This window comes from Petaurus breviceps, unplaced genomic scaffold (genome assembly GCF_028583685.1).
Source record: "Petaurus breviceps papuanus isolate PSGF00001 unplaced genomic scaffold, PetGlider_PUasm1.0 38, whole genome shotgun sequence".
Taxonomy (NCBI): Eukaryota; Metazoa; Chordata; class Mammalia; order Diprotodontia; family Petauridae; genus Petaurus; species Petaurus breviceps.
In genome coordinates, this window is record NW_027186304.1 from 18,987,423 (window position 1) to 19,014,923 (window position 27,501).

The 27,501-nt window shown below is 36.2% G+C and overlaps 1 protein-coding gene across 1 annotated transcript in view; it reads right to left on the reverse strand.

Moving 5' to 3' along the window:
- CEP192 (centrosomal protein 192) overlaps nucleotides 1–27,501 on the reverse strand; it is a 170,615-nt gene that overhangs the window by 78,060 nt on the left and 65,054 nt on the right. The window contains exons 22-27 of the mRNA XM_069099474.1: nucleotides 25,637–25,757; nucleotides 22,854–22,975; nucleotides 20,776–21,802; nucleotides 20,541–20,688; nucleotides 17,910–18,069; nucleotides 16,525–17,416 (exon numbers count right to left, since the gene is read on the reverse strand). Of these exons, the coding sequence (XP_068955575.1) occupies nucleotides 16,525–17,416; nucleotides 17,910–18,069; nucleotides 20,541–20,688; nucleotides 20,776–21,802; nucleotides 22,854–22,975; nucleotides 25,637–25,757 (2,470 nt within the window). The remainder of the gene's footprint in view (nucleotides 1–16,524; nucleotides 17,417–17,909; nucleotides 18,070–20,540; nucleotides 20,689–20,775; nucleotides 21,803–22,853; nucleotides 22,976–25,636; nucleotides 25,758–27,501) is intronic.

A 27,501-nucleotide genomic window follows, 5' to 3' on the forward strand; every position in this document is an offset into this window, starting at 1 on the left:
AAGAAACAGAGTGGTAGATCAGTGGAATAGGTTAGGTATGCAAGATATAACAATTAATGACTATAGTAATCTACTATTTGATAACAGACTCCAGTTTCTAAGATAAGAACTCACGATTTAACAAAAACTGCTGGGAAAACAGGAAAATATTATGGCAGAAACTAGGCACAGATGAGCATTTTATACCCTATATCAAGATAAAGTCAAAATGGGTACACGATTTAGATATAAAGACTGATACTATTAAGCAAACTAGGAAAGCAAGGAATAGTTTCCTTGTCAGATCTATGAAAGAATTTAAGACAAACAAGAGACAGAGATTATGAAATATTATGAAATGCAAATTGGATGATTCTGACTACAATACTTTTGCACAAAGCCAATGCAAACAAGATTAGAAGGGAAGCAGAAAGCTGGGAAACAATTTTTACAACCAATGTCTCTGATAAAGGCCTCATTTCCTAAACTTATAGAGAACTAGGTCGAATTTAAAAGAATACAAGTTGTTCCCCAATTGATAAATGGTCAAAGAATATAAACAGGCAATTTTCAGAGGAAGAAACTAAAGCTATCTACAGTTACTTAAAAAATGCTCTAAATCACTACTGATTAGACAAATACAAATCAAAACAATGCTGAGGTACCACATCACACCTATCAGACTGGCTAACATGATGAAACAGGAAAATGATAAATGTTTAAGATGTAGGAAAATTGGAACACTAATGTATTGATAGTGGAGTTGTGAACTGATCCACCCATTCCGGAAAGCAATTGGGAACTATGCCCAAAGGGCTATAAAACTGTGCATGCCCCCAGTAATGTCACTGCTAGGTATATATCCCCCCCCCCCAAAAAAAAAAAACAGTAAAAGGACCCACACGTACAAAAATATTTATAAGAGCTCTTTTGGTGGTGGCAAAGAATTGGAAACTGAGGGGATGTCCACAACTGAGGAATGGCTGGACAAGCTGTGGTATATGAGTGCAATGGAATACTGATGCGAAAGAAGAAATGAGCAGGCGGACTTCAGAAAAACCTGGGAAGACTTCCTTGAACTGATGCTGAGTGAAAAGAGCAGAACCAGGAGAACACTGTGCACAGTAACAGTCACACCATACCGTGACTGACTGTGACAGACTTAGGTCTTCTCAGCAATGCAAAGATCCAAGACAAGTCCAAAAGACTCATGATGGAAAACGGTGTCTGCATCCAGAGAAAGAACCGAGGGAGTCTGAATGCAGATGGAAACACACTATTTGATCTCTTCTTCGTTTGTTGCTTTGTTTCTTCTTTCATGTGGTTCCTCCCATTAGTTCAAATTCTTCTTTACATCATAACTAATGTGAAAATGTTTCATATGAGTGGCTAAGTAGAGCCCATACCAGATTGCATGCCATCTTGAGGAGAGGGAGAAAAATTAAAATCCAATCTTATGGAAGTGAACAATGAAAACTAAAAACAAATAATTAAATTTTATATATATATTTTCAAAAGAGATCCAGACTTGTTCAATTTGACCCCAGAAAGCAGTATTAAGAGTAATGGATATGGGGCCGCCAGGTAGCATTGTAAGAGCACTGGCTCCAGTGTCGGGATGACCTGGAGATCGAATCCGGGCTCAGACACTTAGCACCCACCCAGAAACACCTGGCCGTGTAACCTTGAGCAAGTTACTTAACCACGATTGCTTAGGGGTGGCCAGGTGGCTCAGCGAGTGAGAACACCGGCTCCAGTGTCAGAATGACCTGGGGATCAAATCCGGGCACAGATACTTATCACCACACCCAGAAATAACTGGCCATGTAACCTTGAGCAAGTTACTTAACCCCAATTGCTTTAAAAAAAAAAAAAAGGAGTAATGGATAAAGGCAGAAATCATAAAGAGAAAATTTAAGCTTGATGTAAGAGAAAATTGCCTAACAATTATAGCTATCTCAAAATTAAATAGTAGGTTGTCGTTAATTAATAGTCTTTTGAGCAAAGTTTAGACTATGACTACTTGAACAATGTAATGTGGAAAGAATTCTTGTTCAGCTACGGTGTGTGACTTAGGCAACTTCTGAGATTCTTTCCAATGATGATTCTATATACCATGACCCAAAAAAGAAGTATTTGAGGTTGGAAGAGGGAGGGGAAGCTATGTATACAAAGTTGCACAGAACCTCAAGTTTAAAATAACGATATGATGAAGAAGTTATCTACAGAAGTAAGTCACAAGGACTGGTACCAACAGAGAAAGCATGAGGATGTCTGTTGAAATATGAAGGTTAAGGGAAATTTTTTCCAGGGATTTGCCAACAATATGGTATGCTTCAGAGTCTAGCAAGAATCAAATATCAGTTATGTACCCACAAATGCCAAATGGCCACCCTAAGAGAACAGAGGAATGTTTCTCTAACTTTTCCATTTACTAGGAAGAATCAAATGGTTAACAATATTTTAAATGCTTCAAGGCAGGGAAAGGAAGAAGAATTCCAAGAGGTAACTGGGAAATCTAATCCATGTTAGTAACTTGAGAAAAGAATGTTGTAATGGAAATGCAAATTTAAAGATCTTCCCTGCCCCTAGGCTAAAGTGCACCTGAAGCCTGGGGTGGGAGGCTTGTTTTTCAGTAGATACTTTTTGATTGGCCAGTGGGTCAATAAGGTTGTTACATTCTCTGAGCCAGAAGAAGGCTATATAAGCCCTGATGTGAGGCTTTGTTTTGGGGCTCACTTTGAGAAGTGTTTTTTGTTTTTTTCTGGTTTTTGGGAAGCCGTTGCCACCAGGGCCGCCCCCCCCCCCCCCCGCTTTGAAAAAACCCAGATGTTGAAACCCAGATGTTGACTGGGTATTGATGTAATGGTTGGACAGTTTGGAAATCTGTCTACTTGATCTGTCTCTGTCTTGATAATTCTGTCTGTGTACTTTGAAGTTTGGGGTGCCGACCTTTTCCCCTGAACAAGGTAAAAGATGTATGTCTGACTGATTAAAGTAAGCTTATTAACCCATTTTGAGTTGCTTTCCTTTAACAAAGCAGATCCAAGAACCTGTGCTGGCAGCAAACCCTGAGGACGCTTGGGGTGCTTGCTGCTACAAATGTAAAACTAGGAATGGAAGGACCATGGAAACTTCAGTTATATGTACTATGATTAAGATGCTTCCTAAAGGGTAGAAACAGAGAAGCACCTTCTTGTTATTCAAGAAGTGGTAACAAGGGTAGCTAGGTGGCCCAGTGAATAGAGCACTGGCTCTGGAATCAAGAGGACCTGAGTTCAAATCCAGCCTTAGACATTTAACATTTACTAGCCATGTGACCTTGGGCAAGTCACTTAACCCCAACTGCTCTACCTTCCCCCCTCCAAAAAAAAAAAAAGAAGTGGTCACAATTATGGTAATTTATATAGCATGTTAAGGGTGGCAAAGCACTTCTCTTTGAAACAACTGGAATCATCAGTAACTACCAGGAAGTAAGACATTCATAATTAATTAGAGAAATGCAAAGAATTATGTGTAGTGATTGGGAACATTCTGATGAGGGAAGGACCATGTCAACTACGCATTAACTCTCCAGAAATGAAAAAAGAAATCTTCCAAAACTCAATTAAAACTTTAAAAATATATGTACTTCTGATCCATGTGGAAAAAACAATACAGTTAAAAGATTTGGTGATCTACAGATAATGGTTTATGGGTTAGGGATGATGGACTCTGACTGAGATTACAGGTCAAATGACTTTAACAAGGGCCAGTAAAATGCACTTGGCTAGGGATTTGTAAGAATGACAAAATGGACATTGCTTTAAAGTGAAGACATGAGAAGGAGAAAACTGCCCATTTGAGGTCAAGCAGTCATAAACCAAAGAGTAGCAATGAGATTACATCATCAGAAACAGAATTTAGAGTTGGAAAAGATATCAATGGAATTCATAGCTGACAAAGAATGTCCTTTGCTTTACTGACCTCCACTGATAAGGAACCCACTAATTACAGAGGCTAGTTACCTCTGGTATTCCATAGTCCTAATCATAACAAAGTTTTTTCTTGTATCAAGCCTAAATTTTCATTATTGAAACTTCTATCCAAAACTCAGTCTGTACTCTGATGCCAAGCAAAGCTAATCTAATAGTACTTAAAAAGAACTTTACAAATATTATCTTTAATCCCTCTTTTAATCTAACAACCTTTAAAATATTTGATACTAAGTTCCCCAGTAGTGAAGACTATCTCTTCTTCAGACTACAGTTCCTTCAACTGATTCTCATTATGACATGAACCAAGGCCTTTCATTATTCTGGTTGCCTTCTTCTCTACTCCTTTATGGTTATCAACGTCTTTTCGAAGATGTGGCATCTAGAATGTAACACGCTACTCTAGATATAATCAGACAAGTAGATCTATCATTTCCCTAGTCCTGAACCTATGCCTGTCAATGCAACCAAAGACTAGATTGTACTCCTTAGGCCCAATATCACACTATTGACCATGGATGTCCCACAAGGTTCTGTCCTGCACGCTCTTCTTTTCTCTTGCTGTGCTACAGTTATCCCTTCCACACCATGATTTTCCCAAGTGCAGTTCCAATATACCACGGGTCAGTATAAAAATAAAACAGCAATTTGGAGGAAGTTTTATGGAAGCTGCAGACCACGCAGAAAAAGTTTAGAAATGCATACAATAAATGTATAATAACAACTATTTTTAATCTTTCAATACCATAATAATTCAAACTTCTTCTCTGGTACAAAGGGAGAACCAAAAAGTTTTGCATAGATTTCCCAGTTCACAGAGGCCAGAAGACAACAGAAAAGGTTTAGAAACTCAGAAATGCATCAAATATCTGCATAGTATTATATAACAACTTTTTTTTAATCTTTCAATATCATAATAATTCAAACTTCTCTAGTACAAAGGGGGAGCCCAAAAGTTTTGTGTGGATTTTCCAGATCACAGGGGTGCCATACCCCTAACTTCTGAGATATGGAAGGGATAACTTTTCCACCTGGTGATCTCATCAGCTCTCATGGATTCAATTATCTCTGTTAATGATTTTTTTTTTTGCTTTTTTTTTTTTTTGGGGGGGGGCAGGGGGAAGGCAGAGCAATTGGGGTTAAGTGACTTGCCCAAGGCCACATGGCTATTAAGTGTTAAGTGTCTGAGGCCACATTTGAACTCAGGTCCTTCTGACTCCAGGGCCAGTGCTCTATTTACTGTGCCACCTAGCCGCCCCTCTGCTAATGATTCTCAAATGGATTTATCCAGTCTTAACCTCTCTGCCAACCCTCCAGTCTTATATCTCCACCTGTTTACTGAATATTTCAAACTTGTTGTCCCATAGACAACTTAAACTCAACGAGTCCGAAAGTTAATTCATTACCTTTTCCCCTAAATCTTTCCCTCACACCCTTCTAACTTCCCTGTTTTTACTGATGGCACCACCATCCTTCTAGTTACCCCAGTTCCCAACCTAGGTGTTAATTCCTGAATCCTTATTCTCTCTCACATAAGCACATTCGTCTCTTACGCCATGTCCAATCTGCTGGTAACTATTTCTGTCTATTTTATCACATCTCTGGCACACTCCTCTCTCTTCTAACCCTGTCACCACCTAATGTAAAGGTAGACCTTAATTGCCTCATCCCTGGACTGTATTTCAAGAGCATGGCTTTTTGGTCTCCCTGTCATATCTCTTCCCACGCTAGTCCATCCTCCACTCAACTATCAGACTGATCTTCTTAAAGAGCAAATCTATGTCACCTATACCCCACCTCACCCTTCCCCATTATCACATCCCCACCCCAGCACTCTTCATCCATCAACACTGGCTATCTGACTCCAGGAATTTTTACGGGCTGTCTCTCACACTTGGGATGCCCTCTCTCTTTCTACTGCCTTCCTTCAAATCCCAGCTAAAAACCCACTTTCTACAGGAAACCTTTCCTGATGAATTCTTAATTCTAAGGCCTGTTGACTAGTCCCAGTTTCTCTTATATATAGCTTGTTTCTACATAGTTCTTTCTATGTTGTCTCTTCCATTACATGTGAATTCCTTGAAAACAAGAATTATCTTTTACCTTTCCTTGTATTCCCAGTACTTAGTAGTGCTTAATAAATGTTGACTGACTTTATCTCTAACCCCCATATCCTTTTCAAAACTACTCATCAGCCATGTTTCTCCTACTGTGCCATGATGTTGGTTAGCACCTAAAATGTAAAATTTTTATTTTTATTAGATTCAGTCTTCTCACATCTTCTCACACTTCTACTCCAGATTTTCCACCAAGTTTTAACTATTACTAAATATTCTTTGGGTATTCTTATAGTTATTAACTATAACTAAATATTACTAAATAATATCCATTAACTATACAAAAATCTAATCCACATCTCTCCATCTTTTCCACAAGGAAAACATAAGAAAGCGCATCATATGCTCTGCTAAAATCTCAGCTAACTATATAACATTTTCCTGATCTCCTAGAGACTAAATAATACATTCTTAGTAATGCAATCAAAAAAAGAAATAAACTTTGTCTGAAGTTACCTTTTCTTGACAAAAATATGGTTGTTCTGCGATCAAAACTCCTATTAAAATATCTCCTAAATTGTCTATCCTAGAATTTTACAAAGAATCAAAATCAAGGCTGTTTATCCTCCAAGGCAGAGGTGTCAAACATACTGACATGCAGCTCAATGAGTGCCACTGAACCAGACTGAAATGGAACTGGGAAATATTTAACAAAATAAATAAAAATACAACAGAGATAATAATACATTTTAAAACTCAGTCAATATGTAAATCATGATAGGCTAGAGGGCCCATTCGAATCTAACAAGATGAATATAGATAAGGAAGGATATAAAGGTTTACAAACTTGAATTTAAAAAAATCAGTCAATTTCTCTCTACAGTCTGTCGAGATAAGGGTACTGTGTTCAGTTCTGAGAGCCAGTTTAACATCTGACAAGCTACAGGTTCACAGGAGGGCAACCAGGAGCAACACATGAGGCCAGACTGGAGAAACTGGGAAAATGTAGCAAGAGAAGATTTGGGGAAAAAACAAGATTGTTGTGGAACACAGCTGGATAACAAGAACGTGGAGGACTAACTCAGAAATTCTTAACTTTTTTGTATAATTGAACACTTTGTCAGTCTGGTGAAGCCTATGTATCCTTTTGTTCAGAATATTTTTCAAAGCATAATCTAAAATACACAGGCTGACAAAGAAAGCCAATTATACTGAAATCCATTTATCAAAAATATTTTTTAAAATAAGTTTATGGACACTTCAAGCAAAGAACCCCTGTTTGATGTTTGATCTCAGAGAGCAGAACCAAGAATAACAGTGAGAAGATTCAAAGAAGCAAATCTGATGCCAGAAAGCACTTGCTGTCCACAAGCGGAATGGGCTACCATGTCAGATTTTTGCCCAAGGAAGATTATGGCAGTTATGTAGGCAGATGATAAATTGGAGAGGGGAGTAATAGGCATCAGGGTATCGATTAAATATTTATTTCAATAGTTCAGGGAAGTACTGAAAAGAACCTGACCTGAGATACTTGTCCTACCACTGAAAAGATGCCTGGAGTAAGAAAAGGCAGAGGAGACTGTTGAGATGGAATGAAGCCAAAAATAGAACAATATTAATTATATAAGGAGTACACTGCTGATTTACTAGGTCAGGAGGAAAAAAATGGATTAGTTCTGGGGAAATAAAGATTACAAGTCTATTAGAAATGTATAAGAGGAAGCTAGGTAGCACTGTGGAATATAGTGTTGGGCCTAGAAGCAGGAAGACTCACTTTCCAGGTGCAAATCTGGCCTCAGATACTTAGTAGTTGTGTGACCCTGCGGCACAAGTCATTTAACCCTGGTTTGCCTCAGTTTCCTCATCTGCAAAATAAGGTGGAGAGCAAAATGGCATGCCACTCTAGTATCTTTGCCAAGAAAACACCAAATGGGTCACAGAGTCAAATACAAACGAAAAACAACTGTACAAAAGATCTATGATAAATAGTAATGAAGGACCTCACTTATTTGGAGTTCTATTACAATCTACTATCCCCATTTTAAAGTTGAGGAAACTGAGGAAAACAGAAGTTAAATCACTTGCTTGGGGGTCACATAGCTAATTAAGTGTCTGAGACCAGGTTTGAACTGAGGTCCTTGACTCCAGGTACAGCACTCTATTTATAATGCCTCCAAGAACTGTAAATCTGATGAAGAATTTAAAGTTACCTAAAGCTAACAATAGAGGGAAAGGGTGATTAATACCCAATGATTAGGGTATTTATTAATGATGATTAATACCCAAAATGCCCAAATAAAATATAAATTGAAATCAGGGGTCAACAAATCATGGCCCAAGGGCCAAATCTGGCAGGAAGATAAGAATATTCTTTTTATTTAAAAAAATTTTTTTAATTTTAATTTTTAAATTTAAAAATTCTTTTTAACTGTTTTTAAACACAATAAAAAATTACTTTAAAACGTAAAAATCATCCTTAGTTCCTGGAATGGCAAGTAAAGGAGTAGTTAACAACCTTGTTTCAGCTATTTAGTTGATACCTTGTTTCAGTTCTTGCCCATGATTGTATCAGGTCTTTGTTGAGAAGCAGAACTTGTGAACCCCACAAGTTATGAACCCTAGAACTTGTTAACTCCTAATGCTAATGCCACAGGAAGGGGAGGAGCTAATGACCATATCTAAGGAGAGGCCCAGGCTGGAAAGGACAGAGCTGAGAAGAGCTGAGAAGAGAGCAGAACTCTTGTGGGGGCAGGGTTAAGAAGGAAAAAAACTGGAGGTATCCTGGTGCTCTATGTTTGTCTATTCTGTCTGTGTTGATGTTTGTTTGTAATACTTTGTACAGAAGCCCTGGGACCTTACTGGAAGCCCTGAAAATCTGGTTGTTTACCTTAAGTCCTGAAGGTCCTGGGACTTTACTGACGATTTGTGTTGAGTTCTCAGACCTTGTTTGTGGATCTGTGTTGATTTTTATGTTAATGATTTGTGTTGACCTCTTGGACCTTATTTGTGGGTCTCTGTTGATTTCACAGGCAGACAGTGAATTGATGATGGTGCCAGCAATGTGCATGAATGTTGTTTTGGCTCTGTTAAGCTTTGTCTTCTCAGGAACAGAAACTGTGAAGTACTTGAGGTGGACTAGACACTGTGAGCTTCAATAGGGAATGGAAACTGCACAAGGAGCTGGACAAGGAACTGAGAGCTGCCTGCCCTTTATTTTATTATTTTTTTATAGCAAGTAACTTGCTCAAGGTTACATGGCCAGTTATTTCTGGGTGTGGTGCTGAGTATCTGAGCCCAGATTTGATCCAAGTCATCCCGCCACTGGAGCCGGTACTCTTACTAGCTGTGCTACCTGCTGTAATGGGAATGTAAATTTTTAAGATCTTCCCTGCCCCTAGGCTAAAGTGCACCTGGAGCCTGGGGTGGGAGGCTTGTTTTTCAGTAGATACTTTTTGATTGGCCAGTGAGTCAATAAGGTTGTTACATTCTCTGAGCCAGGAGAAGGCTATATAAGCCCTGATGTGAGGCTTTGTTTTGGGGGCTCACTTTGAGAAGTGTTCTGTGATTTGATCTGGATTCTGGGAAGCCGTTGAATTACATGATCAGTAAAAGGCTGATGGCTGAAATTTTTTAAATTTAACACCACTTGGTAAAAGAAGAAATTATAAAAACAAAAGAACACAGTAAAGTTAATGACTATACGAAGACTACATACTCACTGACATACAACCAAAGTAATACTCATATGAAAATTTATAGTGAATGTCCTTGTCACTAGAAAAGTGAGATTCAAGTTCAGCCTACTCCTAAAAGAACTAGAAAACAACAATATACTACAAATAAAGGAAAATAAACAAAATTGTATCAGAGAAATAAAACTAAAGAAAAGAACAACTTGTTTCAAAATCTGAGAAAGAAAGCAGTATACTTAGTTATTTCTGTTAAGATAAATATGCTTCTGATTCCTTTAACCTTCTTTAAAAAGAATGAAGACAAAACTAAGAAAAAAATATTGGACCTAGAATTGGTCTAGAATATCAACATAAAATTATATAACTCCAAATCAGAAGCACATGAAAGTCACTTATCATGACTGATTAGGATTTATGAAATTAAAATGTAGACAGTTTATTATCAGATGGCAAATATAAATTACAAAAAAGATATCTCACTTATCCTATCATAAAAACAGTATATACACTTATGTTTAAAATGTTCTTGAGTAAGAATACTAGAATATGTTCTTGAAATAACAGTAAACATTTTAAATCCTTAGCTAATTGTAAACTTGCTACTTAAAAGCAAGTGCAAAACATGGCTGTTCATTACTCTATGAAAAAATTCAAAAAATAAGTGCTGGCAACAAAGATATAACTACAGGTGATATAACGGTATAGGAAATAAAACAGCAAGGTATATCAGAGAGCTGAACTTGGAGTAAGGAAGACCTGGATTCAAATTCCTCTTCTATGACACAGTATCTTCTTAATTTCCCTCCCTCCTCTCCCTAGGTCCACATAGTGTTTCATAATCTTATCTGCAGGGGCTCTGCCCAAAGGAATGTAAATTTTGACCACAAAATCCAGGCTAGATTTCTTACTAAAAGACCAGAAATTAAACCAAATTACTCTGGCCCTCACAGACTGGCCAACAATAGGTTCCAGACCAAGTTCCACTCAGTCGAGGTTTGGGCTCTAATGGCTCAGAATAAATGTAAATGTCAATTGTTTCAGTTTTGGTCAGAAACCCTAAGGGTCTTCCCCTCCCAAATGGATTTTTTTTTTTCAAGTAGATAAAAGAGGCCATTCTTGGCCTCCTTTCCTACCTAGCCTTAATCACAGAATGGGCCTTGCTTCAATCAAACTAAGACTTAGGAAATACTTCCACTTAAAAAGCATTCAGGACCATCTCCTCCAGTTTATCTTCCCCTATATCTTGCCATTGGACCCAGATGGCTCCAGAGGAGAAAGTGAGGCTGGTGAATGCACAGCTCTCCCTCACTTCAATTCAATTCACTTGAGAGTCTCTGCATCATGCCATATGGTTCTCCTTCAATAATGGACAAATATCACCTTTGTAATCATGGGCAAGTCATAACCTCTCAACTTCTGTTTGTCCCTCTGTTAGATGGGAATGATACTTACGGTAATCTTTTCAGAGAGTTGATGGTAGGCTAAAAAGAGACGTGTGTAAAGCACTTTGCAAACTTTAAAGGCCTAGGTGTTAATTATTATAATTCTCATTGTATAGCCAAAAAAGACAAAAGAGTCAATAAACACATGAAATAAAGCAATAAGCGACATGAACAAAGTAGCTGGATCTAAGAAATTCACAAAATTAACCTGCATTTCTATACACCATTCATTATCAAAGGAATCATGGAAAGGATCAAAGGAAATTATAGAAAAAAGCATTCTCCTGTAAAGATATCAAATATCTGTATGAGAATTTATCACGGAAGCACAATGTATACAGTAAAGACCTGAGTTCAAATGCCTTTCCTGCCTCTGACACCTACTTTGCTGTGGGACTCTGGGCAAATCATTCTATTTCCCTGAGCTTCAATTTCCACATTAGTCAAATGGGGCTATATGATATGGTGGTTTTCAGGATCAAATGTATGACAGCTTTTTAAGCTCTCTTAAGACAGCTAAGATAAATTACAAAGAGCTTTGTAAATCTTAAATAAAACACTGTATAAATGCTAGTTCTATCATTAGAAGGGAAGGAGGAAGAAAAGGATATGAGCATTTTTATAGTGCCTACTATGTGCCAGCATTCTGCCAAAGAGCTTTACAAATATTATTTCATTTCATTATCACAAGAGCACAGCATCACAGTAGAATATGTACTTGATTTGGAATCAGAAGACTAGAGTTGAGATCCTAGGTCTTCTGCTTACTACCGCCTAGGAGACACTGGGAAAACCACTTAACATTTCTAGGTCTCCATTACCTAAACTATAAAATGACATGGTTGGACAACATAATCTCTAAAGTCTCCTACAGTCCTAAATTCTAAAACAACTTCAAATTAAGCCTGACAGAAATAAATAAATAATAACTGAACATTTGCGGGGATATTCCCTGTTCATGTTTGCTGTGAACAAATGCAGTTAAAAGCGCAAGTATTTTTAAGAACTAATGCTTTTCTTCTGAGTTTTTTAGCTTCTGCTAATTTACTTGGTTCTGCTAAATGCTAACAGTTTTATACTACAATTAATTCCTTATTTCCTATGTTATTTCATTTGCTGATGAATATTAAGTTCAGAACAAAAAATCTTTGCAAAAAAACACATTAGCTGGAACAGAGTAGCAGAAATCAAGCTCAATGCACATCTGAGGCCATTTGATAAACTCATTCTCTAAAAAACACTAGGAAATAGAAATACTATTCAAGAAAAGCTGGTAGAAGAACTGAATCCCTCAAGAGTGAAAACGAGATTAATCTGCTATTATAAAAGTAATCTAAATTTTTTTAAATGGGGGGAAAAAAAGGAAATTACATTTATTTCAACTATGCAGAGGAACTCACCCTAAACAAACAGTAAAATTATCTAAAAGAAAATTGAAAAGATGGCAGAGTAGAAACAGTACTTCCGCAAGGCTCCTCTCCCACCTCTTCCAATCCGTGTAAAAGGTGACTCTAAACAAACTTTGGAGCTACAGAACCCACAAAATGACACAGAGAAACTAACCTCCCGCTGAAGACAGCCCCGGGGGCCAGCAGGAAGTGGCCAGCATAGCACTCTGGGAGCAAAGCCCAGCCCTGTGAGCCCAAGGTTTCAGTCTCAGGGCGGCCTGACCAGCAGCCAACTGGAGGGAATTCAGAACACCAGAAGCTGTGGCAGTTTTCAGGGTTATCAAAACACAGAGGCTAAGGACAAAGTGAGTGTGGACTTTGGGATATGGTAGTTTGGGAGTACAGTCTGGCCTTTATCGCCTGGAGGGAGAAGCCACTGAGGCGCCACTGCCGCTGCCACCACATGGCAGCTTGAACTCCTGGTCTGCAGATTGTAGGGGGACCAAGCCACCACTCTGAAGGGTAATCACTCTTGATTTAACCTGCTTGGATATAGATTGCGGTCTAGCGTGGAGGTCCTGGGGTGTGTGACCAGATTGCCAGAGTGTGTGGAGGCTTCAGAGAGGGCACCCAACTAATGCCTTTAGCAGCTAAGAAAACTCCAGTGATTAGGACAAAGCTCCCCTGTCTGGTGGCAGAGTCCTACTGTGGAAAAAAGCTCAAAAGTCAAGTAATTGAGTGACAACATGACCAGGCAAAGGAAGCAAAGCAAGCAGAGCAGTCCAACTTTACACACCTATTTTGGGGACAAAAAGGATCAAAGCATGGAACAGGAGGAGGACAGTGAAGTCAGAACTCCTGCACCAAAAGCCTCCAAGAAAAATACAAGCTGGTTATAGGCCATAGAGGACCTTAAGAAGGATTTTGAAAATCAAATAAGAGAAGTGGAGGAAAAATTGGGAAGAGAAATGACAATGATGCAAGAAAATTATGAAATGAGAGTCAACAACCTGACTGAAGAACATAACACCTTAAAAAAATAGACTAACTCAAATGGCAAAAGAGGCTAAAAAGGCAATGAGGAGAAGAATGCCTTAAAAAGCCAAATTTGCCAAATGGAAAAAGAATCTCAAAAGCTCACTGAAGAGAATCATTCCTTCAGAATTAGATTGGAGCAAATGGAAGCTAGTGATTTTATGAGAAATCAAGATACTATTAAAGAGATCCAAACAAATGAAAAAATTGAAGGCAATGGGAAATATCTCACTGGGAAAACCACTGACCTAGAAAACAGATCCAGGAGAGATAACTTAAAAATTATTGGACTACCTGAAAGCCATGATCAAAAAAAGAACCTAGAAATCATCCTTCAAGAAATTCTCAAGGAAAACTGCCTTGATGTTTCAGAACCAGAGGGCAAAACAGAGGTTGAAAGAATCCACCAATCACCTCCTGAGAAAGATCCCAAAAAGAAAACTCTTAGGAATATTATAGCCAGGTTCTGGAATTCAGAGATCAAGGAGAAAATATTACAAGCAGCCAGGAAGAAACAATTTGAATATTTTGGAAACATAATCAGGATAACAAAGGATCTGACAGCTTCTAAACTGAGGGATCGAAGGGCTTAGAATATGATATTCCAGAGAACAAATGAGCTGGGATTAAAACCAAGAATCACCTACCCAGCAAAACTGAGTATCATGTTTCAGGGGAAAATATGGTCATTCAGTGTAATAGAGGACTTTGAAGCACTCTTGATGAAAAAACCAAAGTTATATAGAAAATTTGACATTCAGATACAAGAAGCAAGAGAAGCATGAGGAGGTAAACAGGATAAATAAATCATAAGGAACTTATGAAAGTTGAACTATCTACATTCCTACATGGAAAAATGCTAATTGTAACTTATGAAACTTTTCTCAGTATGAGAATAGTTGAAGGGAATAGAAATGTATACAAACACACACATATGCCTATATATACATATATATGTCTACATAGGAGGTTATATGGGCGTATGAATACATGTGAATGTGTACATATATGTGTACAGGTATACATAGATAGAGGGCACAGGACCAATTTAATAGGAAGGAATGATACTTAAAAGGTGAAATTAAGAGGTGAGAGAGGAATATAATGAGAGGAGATGGGAAGAGACAGAATGGGGTAAACTATCTCATATAGAAGAGGCAAGGGAAAACTGTTATAAAGGAGAGGAAGAATAGGAAGGCAAAATGGAATGGGTCAACCTTATTCTCATTGAATTTGGCTTAGAATGACATACATACTAAATAAGGTATCTCACCCTACAGAAGAGTAGGGTGGAAGGGGATGAGAAGGGGGATGATGGAAGGGAGGGCAGGCTCGGGGGGAGGGAAGTTGGAAACACTCACTTTTGAAAAGGGACAGGATCAAAGTAGAGAATAGAACAAGTGGGAAGTGGGATAGGAGGGAGGGAAATATAGTCAGTCTTTTACAATATATCCACTATGGAAATGTTTTGCATAGCTACACATGTACCACCTATATTAATTACTTATCTTCCCAGTAAGAGTGGGTGACAAGGGAGGAAGGGAATAAATCTGGAATTCAAAGTTTTAAAATCAAATGTTTAAAAAATATATATGTATGTATACTATTATCAACATTAGATTACATGTAACTGGGAAATACGATATACAGGCACTGGGGCATAGAGATCCATGGCGGCCTACTGGAAAGTTGGAGGGGGTATGGGAGAAGATATGGGAGAGAGCAGATTGGAAGAGGGGATATCCAGTGGGATCGCTATTTTGGGGTGTTGGGTAGGGGAAAAATGGGGAGGAAATTTGTAACTCAGAATCTCGCAGAAATGAATGATGTAAACTAGAAGTTAATAAAGCATTTTGTAAAAAAAATAAAAGAAAATTTAGCTTGATTGTACAAAGATAAAACATTTTTTGTATAATGAAAAACTCTAAAACTGAAAGAACAGAAGCAGATTGGGAAAAGAAATATACTCCCACAACAGAATGAAGGTCAAAGATGGAAACCTTTTCAAAAAGAAGAAATACAAATACATAATATTCACAATAAGACATTCAAATCCCTTATCAGAGAAATCCAAAATTAATACAGTCATAACATATTGTAGAATAACAACTACACAGGCAAAAACAGAAAAAATTATCATTCCAACATATGTTGGGAGTTTTCAGGGAGAATGGTAATTATATTATTAGCAAAAATTCTTGGGTATGAATTTTTTGGAAAGCAATATGGTTACCAACAACAGTTTTATCACTAAAGCTCCTGTCTTCCATCTGACTCAAGGATTTCATTTACAGGCAAAAAAATTGCCTCCAACAATGCAGACCAGCACCTGCTTTCAACTGAACAGGCAAATCGCCCAGGGCAGTAAGAAATGATTTGCCCAGGGTCATATAGCCAGCATCTGTCGAAGGAAGGACTCAAACCCAGGTTTTCTGGACTCTAAGGCTGGTCATTCTCAGAATATCATGAAAAGGTTTTTAGGACTATTTTTCACTAATAGCAATATTTAAAATAGCACTGAACTAGAAATAACTTGTCTAGCAATTGAAGACTGGACACAAATTAAAATTTGTGTAATATTAATGACAAAATATAAGGACACATGAAAAGCGATGTAAAAAGATGAGCAGAACCAAAACACTATCTATATATGGACTGCAACTCTATGAAGAAAAAGATCAAAAGAAACAGAATTTCAAGATAGAAAAAAAAGATAACTTTTATCCATTGTTAATTTGTTTCTACTCTTAAGATGTTCATTATATGTTAAAGGCTTATGTAGTTTCTTCTTCCCATATGCTCCAACTATTTTGTTAATGATTCTTAATTCAAAAAATTTAATGTGAAAAGATCTATTCCTAAATAAAAATTCTATGACTTAACTTTACAATCTCTTTCTACAATTCATTTCTTATCCTACATTAAGCAAACTTAAAACAATGAAAAAAGTTTCTTACCAAACCCTGAAGTAATTCGTGATTCCCAGAGTTCAATTCCATAAGTTCCAATGGGTGGCCCAGAATATAGTTTTGCAGTACTTATAAGATTTTGATTTAATGTATTAGGATGAGCATTACAAAGGGAAGTAGGACCCAATAATCCAGAACCAACATTACGTCCTAAACACATTCCCACTGCAACAGAATTCTGAATGCGTTCTCCTGGAATGGCAGTACAAGGATATCCTCCCGAATGACCACAAACTGTAGAACTGCCAATATGATATTGAGGTAAACCAACATTTCCTGTTGATACAGGTCCCAAATACTGCTGTGCATTACATGGCGTTGTTGTAACAGAATTCCTTTTAAGGAGTGTGGGAACCACACCAGACAAAACCTGCATTTCAGAAGCAGGTCCCTGAGAGTTAAAGCTGGGAACTGGCAAATATTGATCACCTGAAGTATTTTGAGGTAATGGAATATGGCTGCTTAAACCACTGTATGGCAGTAACACATCTGAAGAGGTTAATTCTTGACTTTTGGTCACACAGTCCTGGCAAGACACAGGTACATCCATCTTAGTTGAAAAAGGTGGATGGAAGAGACATGATTTGTTTGGTAAAGGCCCAATTACTTGGCCCAACTCATTATGAGGAAATGGTTGGGCACTTCTAAGAGAAGAGTGTTCAGAAACTTTAGAGTTTGATAGTACATCTTCAATTTTGCCACCAGAAGTAGTAGGCTGATCTGTTTCTATGTTCTTATCCAAGCTGCTTGAATTAACACTTGAGACTTTATCACTGCTTTGTAATGGCGCCTCCTCATTGACATTTTCCACAGACTGCTCTTCCAAAAGAGTTGGACTGGCTCGAACAATTGTTGTGCTCAGTTCACTGGGAGCATCACTCTAAATGTAAAAAAAATATGTTTACTTAAAAGAAAGTACAGAAATATTATAAATGATAGAAGTCAAATTATCCTCGTATATTTATATGGGTTCCTTAAATATATATGTAGTCCCTGTATCAATCAGATACCATCCCTACATTAAAATTTTCAAACTCAGAAAACTAATTTTGCATTTTTAAAAATCTGCACATTATTAAAAAAAATTTCATTTGTACTGCCACACATGTATAAATTGGCATGTAAAACAGGCAATCAGCCCATACCTATGTGAAGTCTTTTCCAAACCAAATTAATTTTCTGTCACTACATCTATATTTCAAATGCTTTTCTTTTCTCCGTGGAGACTATATACGAACCTAAACACATCATTTCTATGATCTTTAAGGTTTTTCCACTTTCAAAATTTCTATAAAGTCTGTGATTTGAGGTACAAAACAGTGATTATGAAACTACCATGAAGCATGCAGACTGATAAAAACTACATGTATTACCTGACTTTTCCCAGAAATATCACCAACAGCTGTAGCAGGAAAGGTGCTATCATGGACAGAAACATAAGTTAACCTAGCCATAGTAGGACTTGAACATTCAGACTGGGGCAATGTACTATCACAAGGTCTCTGTGATGAGCTCAGAAAATTTGATTCAGGTCTGAAAGAAAAAAGTAAAACCTAGTTGTTGTGAAGTACAATGTGATATTTGTTCAATATCTTTAGAACTTCTACCATTTTCTTAACTAGTCATATTTCAAAAGTGCAACATCTCCTGAATCTCTATAGCCTCTTTAAACAGTAACACAAACTGAGGTAAAGTGTGACAAAAACCACCAAGTTTACTTTAAATTGCTTCAAATTAAAATTAAACTCACATTACTATGTGGTCTCCATCATATTTAAAAGACTCAACTGAAAGAAACAAAGACAATACAAGCAATCTATTTAGGTAAATCAAATGAGTTCTTTTATAGTAAATGTACTTAAAATTCCTATTCGATAGCTGAATAAAACATTTTGTCTAAAGCTTCTGCCTGTAAGACTGCCTATAAATTCTACTTATAAAAAGCAATCATTAAATTACATATAAATTAACCATTTATGGTTTTTAAAAAAATCTTTCACAAAATCATAACATACAGGGTACTAACAAGTGAACCACCTCCCATATAAGCCAGTGCTACTACTAAGTTCACAGCATCAACAGGCAACAGAGATAGAGACCAACTACTTGGAAAGACCTTAAAATCAAAATAAGTATGTCAAAAAAGGGTATGTACCAAGTTTAACGAAAGAACAACATGTAATAGGTACAGAGATGTAAGGACCCTCATTGAAATCAACTAATCCAAATTAGATGTGAACAGGAATATACTCTATAATAGGTTCAACAAGCGATTCAGTCTCTTCTACCTTAAAACGTCCAATTACAAGGAACAGTTTTCTTTATGACCTCCTTACAAACTCTTAAAAGCTCTATACAACTTCGCTATGTTCCTTTTCCACCAGGTGGTATCAAGCCAAATAAGACTAAACAAAGACTGAGTATGATTCAAGGCTAATATTCTTAAAAGATAAGGCAACTTAAATGTTTAATAGGATTTCTAAAATTTTATGTGCTTGTTATTTTGTGCATTTTGAATGCTCTCAAGTGCTTCCTTTTTTTTAAACCTGATATTTTAAAATTTTATTTATTTCCAAATGTATATACTTTTTTCTTTTCCAATCTTGCTCGCCCCCTCCCTGGTAACAGAGATTTAAAAAGGAAAATATAGTTCAGCAAAATCAACAAAAACATCAACCACATCTGACATCATTCTACATCCAAAGATTCTTACTTCTTCAATGAAGAAAGGGAGGTGCCCTTTCCCAATTCTTTGCTGAGAATAAGGTCAATTACATAATTACAGAGCATTTAGTTTTGTCCCGTTTTTTTTTTCCATTTACAGTTAGGTCAAGTTTTCTATTATTTTCCTGGCTCTTACTTCACTCATATTAATGTTCATATTATTTCCATGTTTCTCTGAGTTCTTCATATTTGTTTTTATGTGGCAATAAGATTCCATTATACTCATATACTATAATGTGTTTAGCTATTCCCAAATGATGGGCATGTATTTTACTTCCAATCCTTTGCAATCACCAAAAATTAAAAAAAAAAAAATCAAGGCACTTTAACGGTGTTGCAAATCCTGTTGATTCCCAGTTAAGACCCCACTGATCCCTCCCCCCAAAAATTTGTAAATAGAAGTTTCATTCTATAATCAAAACATATTTTTAACTATGTATAATAGTTTCCTTCCATTAGCACAAAAAAGAAAAGTTGAATTGCTAACCCAAAGAATCCTAATTTCTAAAAAAGAAAACTTACAGGGTTTAAATGAAGAATTTGCTTTATGCCTAGTGCTTTCCTTAACAATTTTTGTTGTTGCTGTTCAGTCATTTCAGTTGTATCTGATTCTTCATGACCTCATGTGGAGTTTTCTTGGGAAAAATACTGTAGTTGCTATTTCCTTCTCCAGCTTATTTTAGAGATGAGGAAACAGAGGCAAACAAGGTGAAGTGACTTGTCCAGGGTCACACAGCGAGCCAGTGCCTGCGGCCAAATCCGAACTTTGGTTTCCCTAACCCCGGGCCTGGTGCCCTATCCACTATGCCACCTTGACCTGCAAAAAAAGGTGCCTCTTTTTCTGTAATCTGTTTAAAATGCTGATCGAATGTGCAACAATTCTAAGTAAAACTTATGTACAAGGTTGGTTATGTCCATGAAATGATGCATCTTAATACTGTACCTAGAACAATCAACAAAGAACACTGGGCCTGAAGCTTTCAGTTCTCTGCTCATGCTGGGCTCTCAAAAATTAGTCATTACCATATTTTGGGACAAATCAACAATAATACAGGGACAGTTTATGTAATCATCTACCACGAACCCTGAAAACCAATTAATTCCTAGAAATCAAACTTAGCTGTTTATCAAATCACTTTTGATTACTAATTAGGCAAAATTTTCTCCCTTTTATCTTTTCTAACTTAAGGATCTGTCAAAATTTTAAGTACATTCTTCAATTTATATTCTTAAAAACTGGATACAAGGATTACAATTTCTACACTTCAAAAAATACTTACCCTGAAATAGGTGTTTCAGAAACTTCACTAGGAGAAGAATGAATCAGTGGTGAAGTCGAAGGTCTAAAGCTGAACTGTTCATCTTCTAAACACTGTGCATCCTGTTCAGGAGAGGTGTTTTTCAAATTTGCTGAACAATGGTTTATTCCTCAATGAAAACAGGAAAGAAAAACACTATGAAATGTGGTGAATCAGATCACGTAACACAGACACACGTGCACACAGGAACACTTACCAGTATTTTGGAGGCAAAACCCAGAAGATTCTTCACAGGCCACATGCTTGTCACGGCCGTGTGGCTCACAACTGCCCTCATTTTGCCTGTGGGTTTCTCTGTCATGTATTTCCTTACATTCTACCGATGTCCGGTTCAATGTTGTTGTAGAATTTCTCACTGGCAAATAACCGGTAGGCTTTGGGGTGCTAATTAATGCGGGTTTTTCACCTATATCAACATCTGGTATTTTGGAATTATTAGAGAACATCGTACCACCTGTCTCTCTCTCTGCATTAGCCAGGAGTGAATTTAGAGGGTTCATGGTTTTGCTTGCAATCTGCTTTAATGAGGAAGATTTAGTTTTGAGTAACCTTTCATTTTCTGTAGTATCATCCATTAAGGATTCTCTTATATTACTTCTATCAAATGGCAATATTTGTTTGGGTGATAAATGCTTAGAGATCATTTTATCAGGAGTATTTTCTACACACTGTTTGTTACCCCAGTGTTTTTCAGCATTTTTACTTAAATCAGATGAACCAAATGACCCCTGACTTACTAATTCCGATTCTTTATTAAAAATAACATCTGGATTTTCTTCTGGTTCCCTTACACTTACACTGTCAGTGTGTAAATCTACTTCAAGAAAATCTTGTATAGTTTGCTTATTGGGTAAGGACAAATCCCACATATCAGATAACCCAGTTCTCAAAAACTTATCAGAACTGCCTTCATTTCTACTAACTTCTGTTTTTTTGAGATATTTCTCCATATCAAATGAATTGGTTCCATTACTTTCTAAATGACTAGGTAAGCTTTGATTCACAAAAGAAAAGTCCCTCTCTTTATTACCAGCTTCTAGAAAAATCTTCTGTTTGCTTTTATTTGAAAGTGCCATCATCATAGCAGCTAACTGGGAAGGATCTGCACTCATTGAAGCATTATCAATAGCTGAAGCAATGGTACTTATATGGAGTATGGTATCACTACAATCAGAAATCTTGTTCTCATATCTTTCATTGTTGCTTTTGTTGACCACAGTGTCCTAAAAAAATGAAAAGAATCATGTTCAAGGTAAACTAATTTAATTGAGATGTATATGCACATATATATGTATTATATTATCATTATAAAAGAGTTAGTGTCTCTATGAATTTACTGTATATAACATCTAAGTGGCCCAGTAAAATAGCAGCATTTATGCAGGTTTCAATATTCTTAGAGGCATTTACAAATCTAAACAATTTCAATTAAAAAAAAAAAAACAAGCAATACATCCAGCAAGAGAAAAATGCCACATAAAGAAAGGTTAGGATTGATTCTTGCAAGGTTTCAGATGAAAGATAAATTGAAAAGTAGGGATAATTAAGAACCAGAAGCTTAAAAATGCCAACATCCAGAGCCAGTCATCAGAGATGGAAAAACAGACAGCTGCTAAGAATGTACAGAGGTGAGAAGGAAAAAGGGAAGACCCTGCTTTTTAAATAAATGTATACATTTTTAATGACAGAGATTTAATTTCCACAGCATGTCAGATTTTATTCTGTGGTGGGTCATATGGGCTATCCCGTATGTCTGAAGTAATTTAAATCCATCCTGTACACAATTAGGTAGGAATAAACCACTGAGTAAAGCAAGTTCTAGGTTTTACCATTACATAAAATTATGGTTAAAAAAAAAACTAGGGGCGGCAGTGAGTAAGAGCACCGGCCCCAGAGTCAGGATGACCTGGATCGAATCCACCCTCTGATACTTAGCACCACACCCAGAAATAACTGGCCATGTATCCCTGAACAAGTTACTTAACCCCAACTGCTTAAAAAAAATAACTTCAAGGGGTACCATCACAATTAAGGATAACATGAAATGGGAAACATATTTTACATTATAAAGAAATAAGCATGCTTACAAATATGTGTAAGCAATAAAATAAATTCTTAAAACAAGCATTTTAATCATTTAACTAACCTAATTGTTTTCTTTAATCACTAAAGAGGACTTGGGAGAGGAAGAAATGTGTATCAGCTATTCCTTCTATATAAAAGTAATTAGTAACTTTACTTAAATGTGATTTATTCAAAAAAAGATCAAGATACCTCTGCTCTTCCTTTAAAATTCTTATCATTTTCATCTATTTGTGAAGTGGACTCCAAATCATTAATGTTAAATGTAGTTGATCCATCACATAATGGCTCCCTGGATTTTTCTTTTACATCTTCTGAAGAAAAAAAATTTAATTACAATGTAATGTAGAAACAACTGAGTTGATATAGTTAATCCATGATAGTGAACACAAAAGGAAATGGCTACTGCCAAAAATGATGCTTCTATCTTTCACTAAATAAGAATGAATTGAGGCAATGAATAAGACAGAAGCTGATGTTAAGACCTATTTGGGGTAAATTCCTGACACTACAATTTGTTATATAACAATGTGGATTTTAATCCATCCCTTGAAAAAAATTTCAAATCAAAGTAATCCATGCTTGTAATTACAATTATTAGGTCTTACATAAATGCAAAATTTAAGAATCATGATTAAAGCAGTGTACTTTCCTATAAACACTGGTATTCAACTAATGCGTGACATCATTAATCATAATTATCACGAAATTATAAAGTCATTTAAGCAGTCACACCCAGTTATAGAAATAATGTAAAGTACACATAGATTATAAGTACACTATTCACAGAAGAAGGATGACATAAAAAAATATTCCAAATGACTGTATTTAAAAGGTTTTGTTTTACTTTTACTTTCTCTGGTTGATCTTTTGTCTTATTTCACCTACTAGATTATAAACTCCCTGAAGACAGGGACTATTTTTACACAATTTTATAACACCCAACAATTAGCACTCAAAAATGCTCAAACATTTTAAATAAGTGTAATTTGAACTTAAAATAAGGTATAGTTTATAGACTCTTATAGCATAAATACAATTTAGAGACCCAATTATCTTCTCCTTTTTTACAGGTAATGAAATTCAAGCCCTCAGTGACAGAAGTGCCTTGCTCAAGGTCACAAAGTTTATCTCACTATCAGATCCGTTCTCTGCCTCCTGTAGGACCATTATACCATGAAGTTTCACCTTTGACTGCATTACATTCTTCAATTTCAAGATTCCATTGCCCATGATAGCAATGCCTTTAACTAAACCAAAGTGGGAAGGGCCCTTGCTGAGAATACAAAATTAGAAACAGTTCTAGACCTATCAGGGTCCTGACATGGCATCTAGTTCAACTGCCTCATTTTACTGATGAGGAAACTGAAAGTTAAGTGACTTGCCCAAGGTCATAAGTAGCTGATCTGGGATTTTAACTCAAGTCAAATGACTCTAAGTTCAGTAAACTCTGCACTATACACTGCATAAAATAAAGTTATGCAGTATTTATTAAGGACTCAAAATATATGAAACAAGTTCCTTGGGAGTTTTTTCATTGAAAAAAATTTTTCGTTTTACATTCACAGAGCCCAACACTTAGACGTTTAATCAATAAGTCCTTGGTTTTCATCTCTCTCCTTGGGAAGGAGTTCATGTTAACTGAGGAACTTTCAAGGCTCTTTTGTTTTCACTTACAGTAAGTTTTGTTTACTTAGGTGAAAATTCCTTAAGAAACAAGTCTATGTTGATGTCCGTTGCTATATTCATTTCCCACTTTCAAGCATCAACAGTGTGATTAAAAGGTTAGGATGAAACTAATTCAAGTGCATGCCCCATGTTCTCATTTTTATTCTTCTAATTTGGTTGGTATTGATTTTGAGTTTGTTATTTTTTTATTTTGACTTATTTTTTTTTGACTTACAAGCTAATGGTTTAACACAGTCAATTTGGAAATGACTTCCATATATGTAATCATTCCTTTTCTGTTAAAATATGATCAATTTTTTGCATGTTATCTGGTGCTAGCCATGTCTAGCACCTCTCAAATCTTTATTCACAATATAATAGGTGAGGCTTCTGTGCAGTCTAACAGTCTCCAATTTGTTTTGCTTCTCACTCCTGAGATATCCAACATGTTTAGCATCCTCTCTTAACTGCACCTTCACATTCAGGTTACCAAGTATGAAAGTATATGTTGACTTAACTTGGCAACTTTTTTGAGTTCTTTGTAAAACTTGTGCTGTCTCACTACCCTCTGCCATAGAAACTGGCAAACAAGCTGTAGTTATCTTCATGGTAGTCTTTTTATAAATGATTCTCAGGAAACTAAAAAAGGAGAAAATTAAGTTTACTAAGTTTTCCTTTAGATATATGATAAAACCAATCGCCAATTCCTTTGTCTCTCAAGGAAGGCCACTGAACCATCGTCATTTTACTTACAGCAAGAATGTCAAGATTGTTCAAATTAACATACACACTGCACAGTAGACATGGACCTCGCATGTAGAATATCAATACTTGAGATTCATAAGATGATCAAAAACTGATTCTCAGGTCCATTTTACAGTTTTCTTTGTGTTGGGCATTGTTAACACCAAAGAATTTGCCATCTAATTAATGGTCGGTGTTTTGATGGATGAATCTCTCTATTGAGGCACAGAATGCAGGTACAATCTATTACCAGGACTATAATCTAGCTATTATAATAACTGAAGTCACTACTAACCACCACAAATCTCTAAAAGGAAATATGGATCTGGGGGTTGGGAAGCCTAAAGGTAAACCTTTCATGGGTCCAACTAATCAACATGCATTTAAGATCTAACGTCCTAAATTAATCTAAATAAATTTTAATGTAAGGAAAACGGTATTTTTTAAAAGAGACTGCTCAGTAGCTCTCTCTCCCAATATTGAAGAAAATACGGACTTGAGTGAAAGCAACTGTGAAGATTACAACAGTAAGAGTTAATTAGGCCCCAAACTTCAACCATTACCTGAAAAGAGAACATGCCGCTCTTGATCTTGTTCTAAATTGTCTGTTGATACATCAGATTCCCTCAATAGAGCTACAGGTTCTCTTTTTTCTGGAGATGTAATAAAGTAACCAAACGATGGCTACAAAATAATTGGACATGTTATTTTCTTAATTTTCAAAATGTCATGTTCTAGGAGATTTTACTATAATGCTGTTCACTTTACAAAGTAGTTCAGAAATCATACAGTCCATCAAGCCCAACCTGCCAAGCAAAATGTCTTTTAAATAACTCAATTATACCATCTCACCAAAATGTCACTTCAATTTGATATACCTTGCTTTACAGTCCTGAAAAGTTATGTGCATTTCCTGATACATTTTTATTTGACAGTTCCTCTCCTTAACCCTATTTTCTCTACAATACATGTGTAACAAATTCAAGAAGTACTACAGAAAAGTATTTTGTACAACAATGCCACTTACGTATCTCACAATTTGATAGCCCAAAATGGCCTTGTTCACTGGGTCAAAAAGAACTCCTTAAAATAATCCCACTTATCTCTATTCTTACTTTGCAGAACACTAATAGAAATGCATGACAGTACTTATTCCTCAATTTACTAATTCCACCTACTGGTACCTGTCTCATCCCCAAAGAGCCAAATCAAATGCTACCTCTTCCATAAAGTCCTTTCCCTACTCCAAGAGTAGTGGTTATACATTCTGATTCACTTGTAATTTTGTATTCTATTTCATCCATTTAAATGTAAATCAAGTTCAAATAAATCTACCCTTACAAGGTAATAAAACTCAAATTTACTTGTCATCTTAACTCTAGGCTCTGTCTCTCTCTATACACATGTACATATGTATATATATATATATGCATATACATAAAGTTCATATGCATATTTACATAAAATTATATATATGTATATATATAGTAGGCAATTAATAAATGCCTGGTTTTATTTGATTGTAAGTATACTATTTGGCACCTAGGGAAGAAAAGGAGAGGGGCGGAGGGACACTAAGCTAAGCAGTATTCTCTTGTTCTACCACGCATAGCAATCCTCCTTCAAACATTTAATTTCTAATATCCTCATCATTCAAGAATGGGAAAACTACATCAAATATAAATTCACTGACAAATTCACAAAGAGCAAAAGCAAATATCCTTTTTACCCTGATGAATTAAAAGTATTTTCTTTTCACCTGCTAATTCAATAGTCTGGTCAAAAATGGTTTCATTCACTTTTCTGGTCCTGTAAACTGGGATGATGTAAAGCGATGTATTTGTGATTTTTTTTTTTAATCTGACTATCAATTCAAATCTTAGTGATTTCATTTAAAGTTGTGAAATAGTTTTGCTTTGGGAAAAAAATTTTGTCCAGACAACTGGTGCCAGGGCTGAAGGCAGTAATAAAGCCAAGTCTCAAATCAGATAAAGGTGAGAAAAAAGGATGGTGTGTTGGCAGATAAGCTTTGTGAATTTAAGTCAATCTGAGGAGATATTTTATAAAAATAATTCACTATGCGTAAGGCAATCTGCTCTCTCAAAGGTCTGACGTAAATACTGCACTATAATTTTACAGTGTGTCCCAGTAGCTCTGAGACAGTCAGTAAGGTGTTTATGAATCCAACCACCAACTAACTTATCAATTAAAAGAATTATTACAACATTTTGGGGAAACATTTAAGAAAAACATTTATCTTCTAATTCAGAGTAGAACAAAACCCAGTGTTCATTATACTTCGGAATAGCCATAAAATTTCCCCTTTAATGAACTTTTCAATTCAAATATTTATTAACCACCTGTGTATGAAAACACAGTATTCTACAAACCTCCTGAATTGAATATTTCTATAAATACAGCAAAAAAC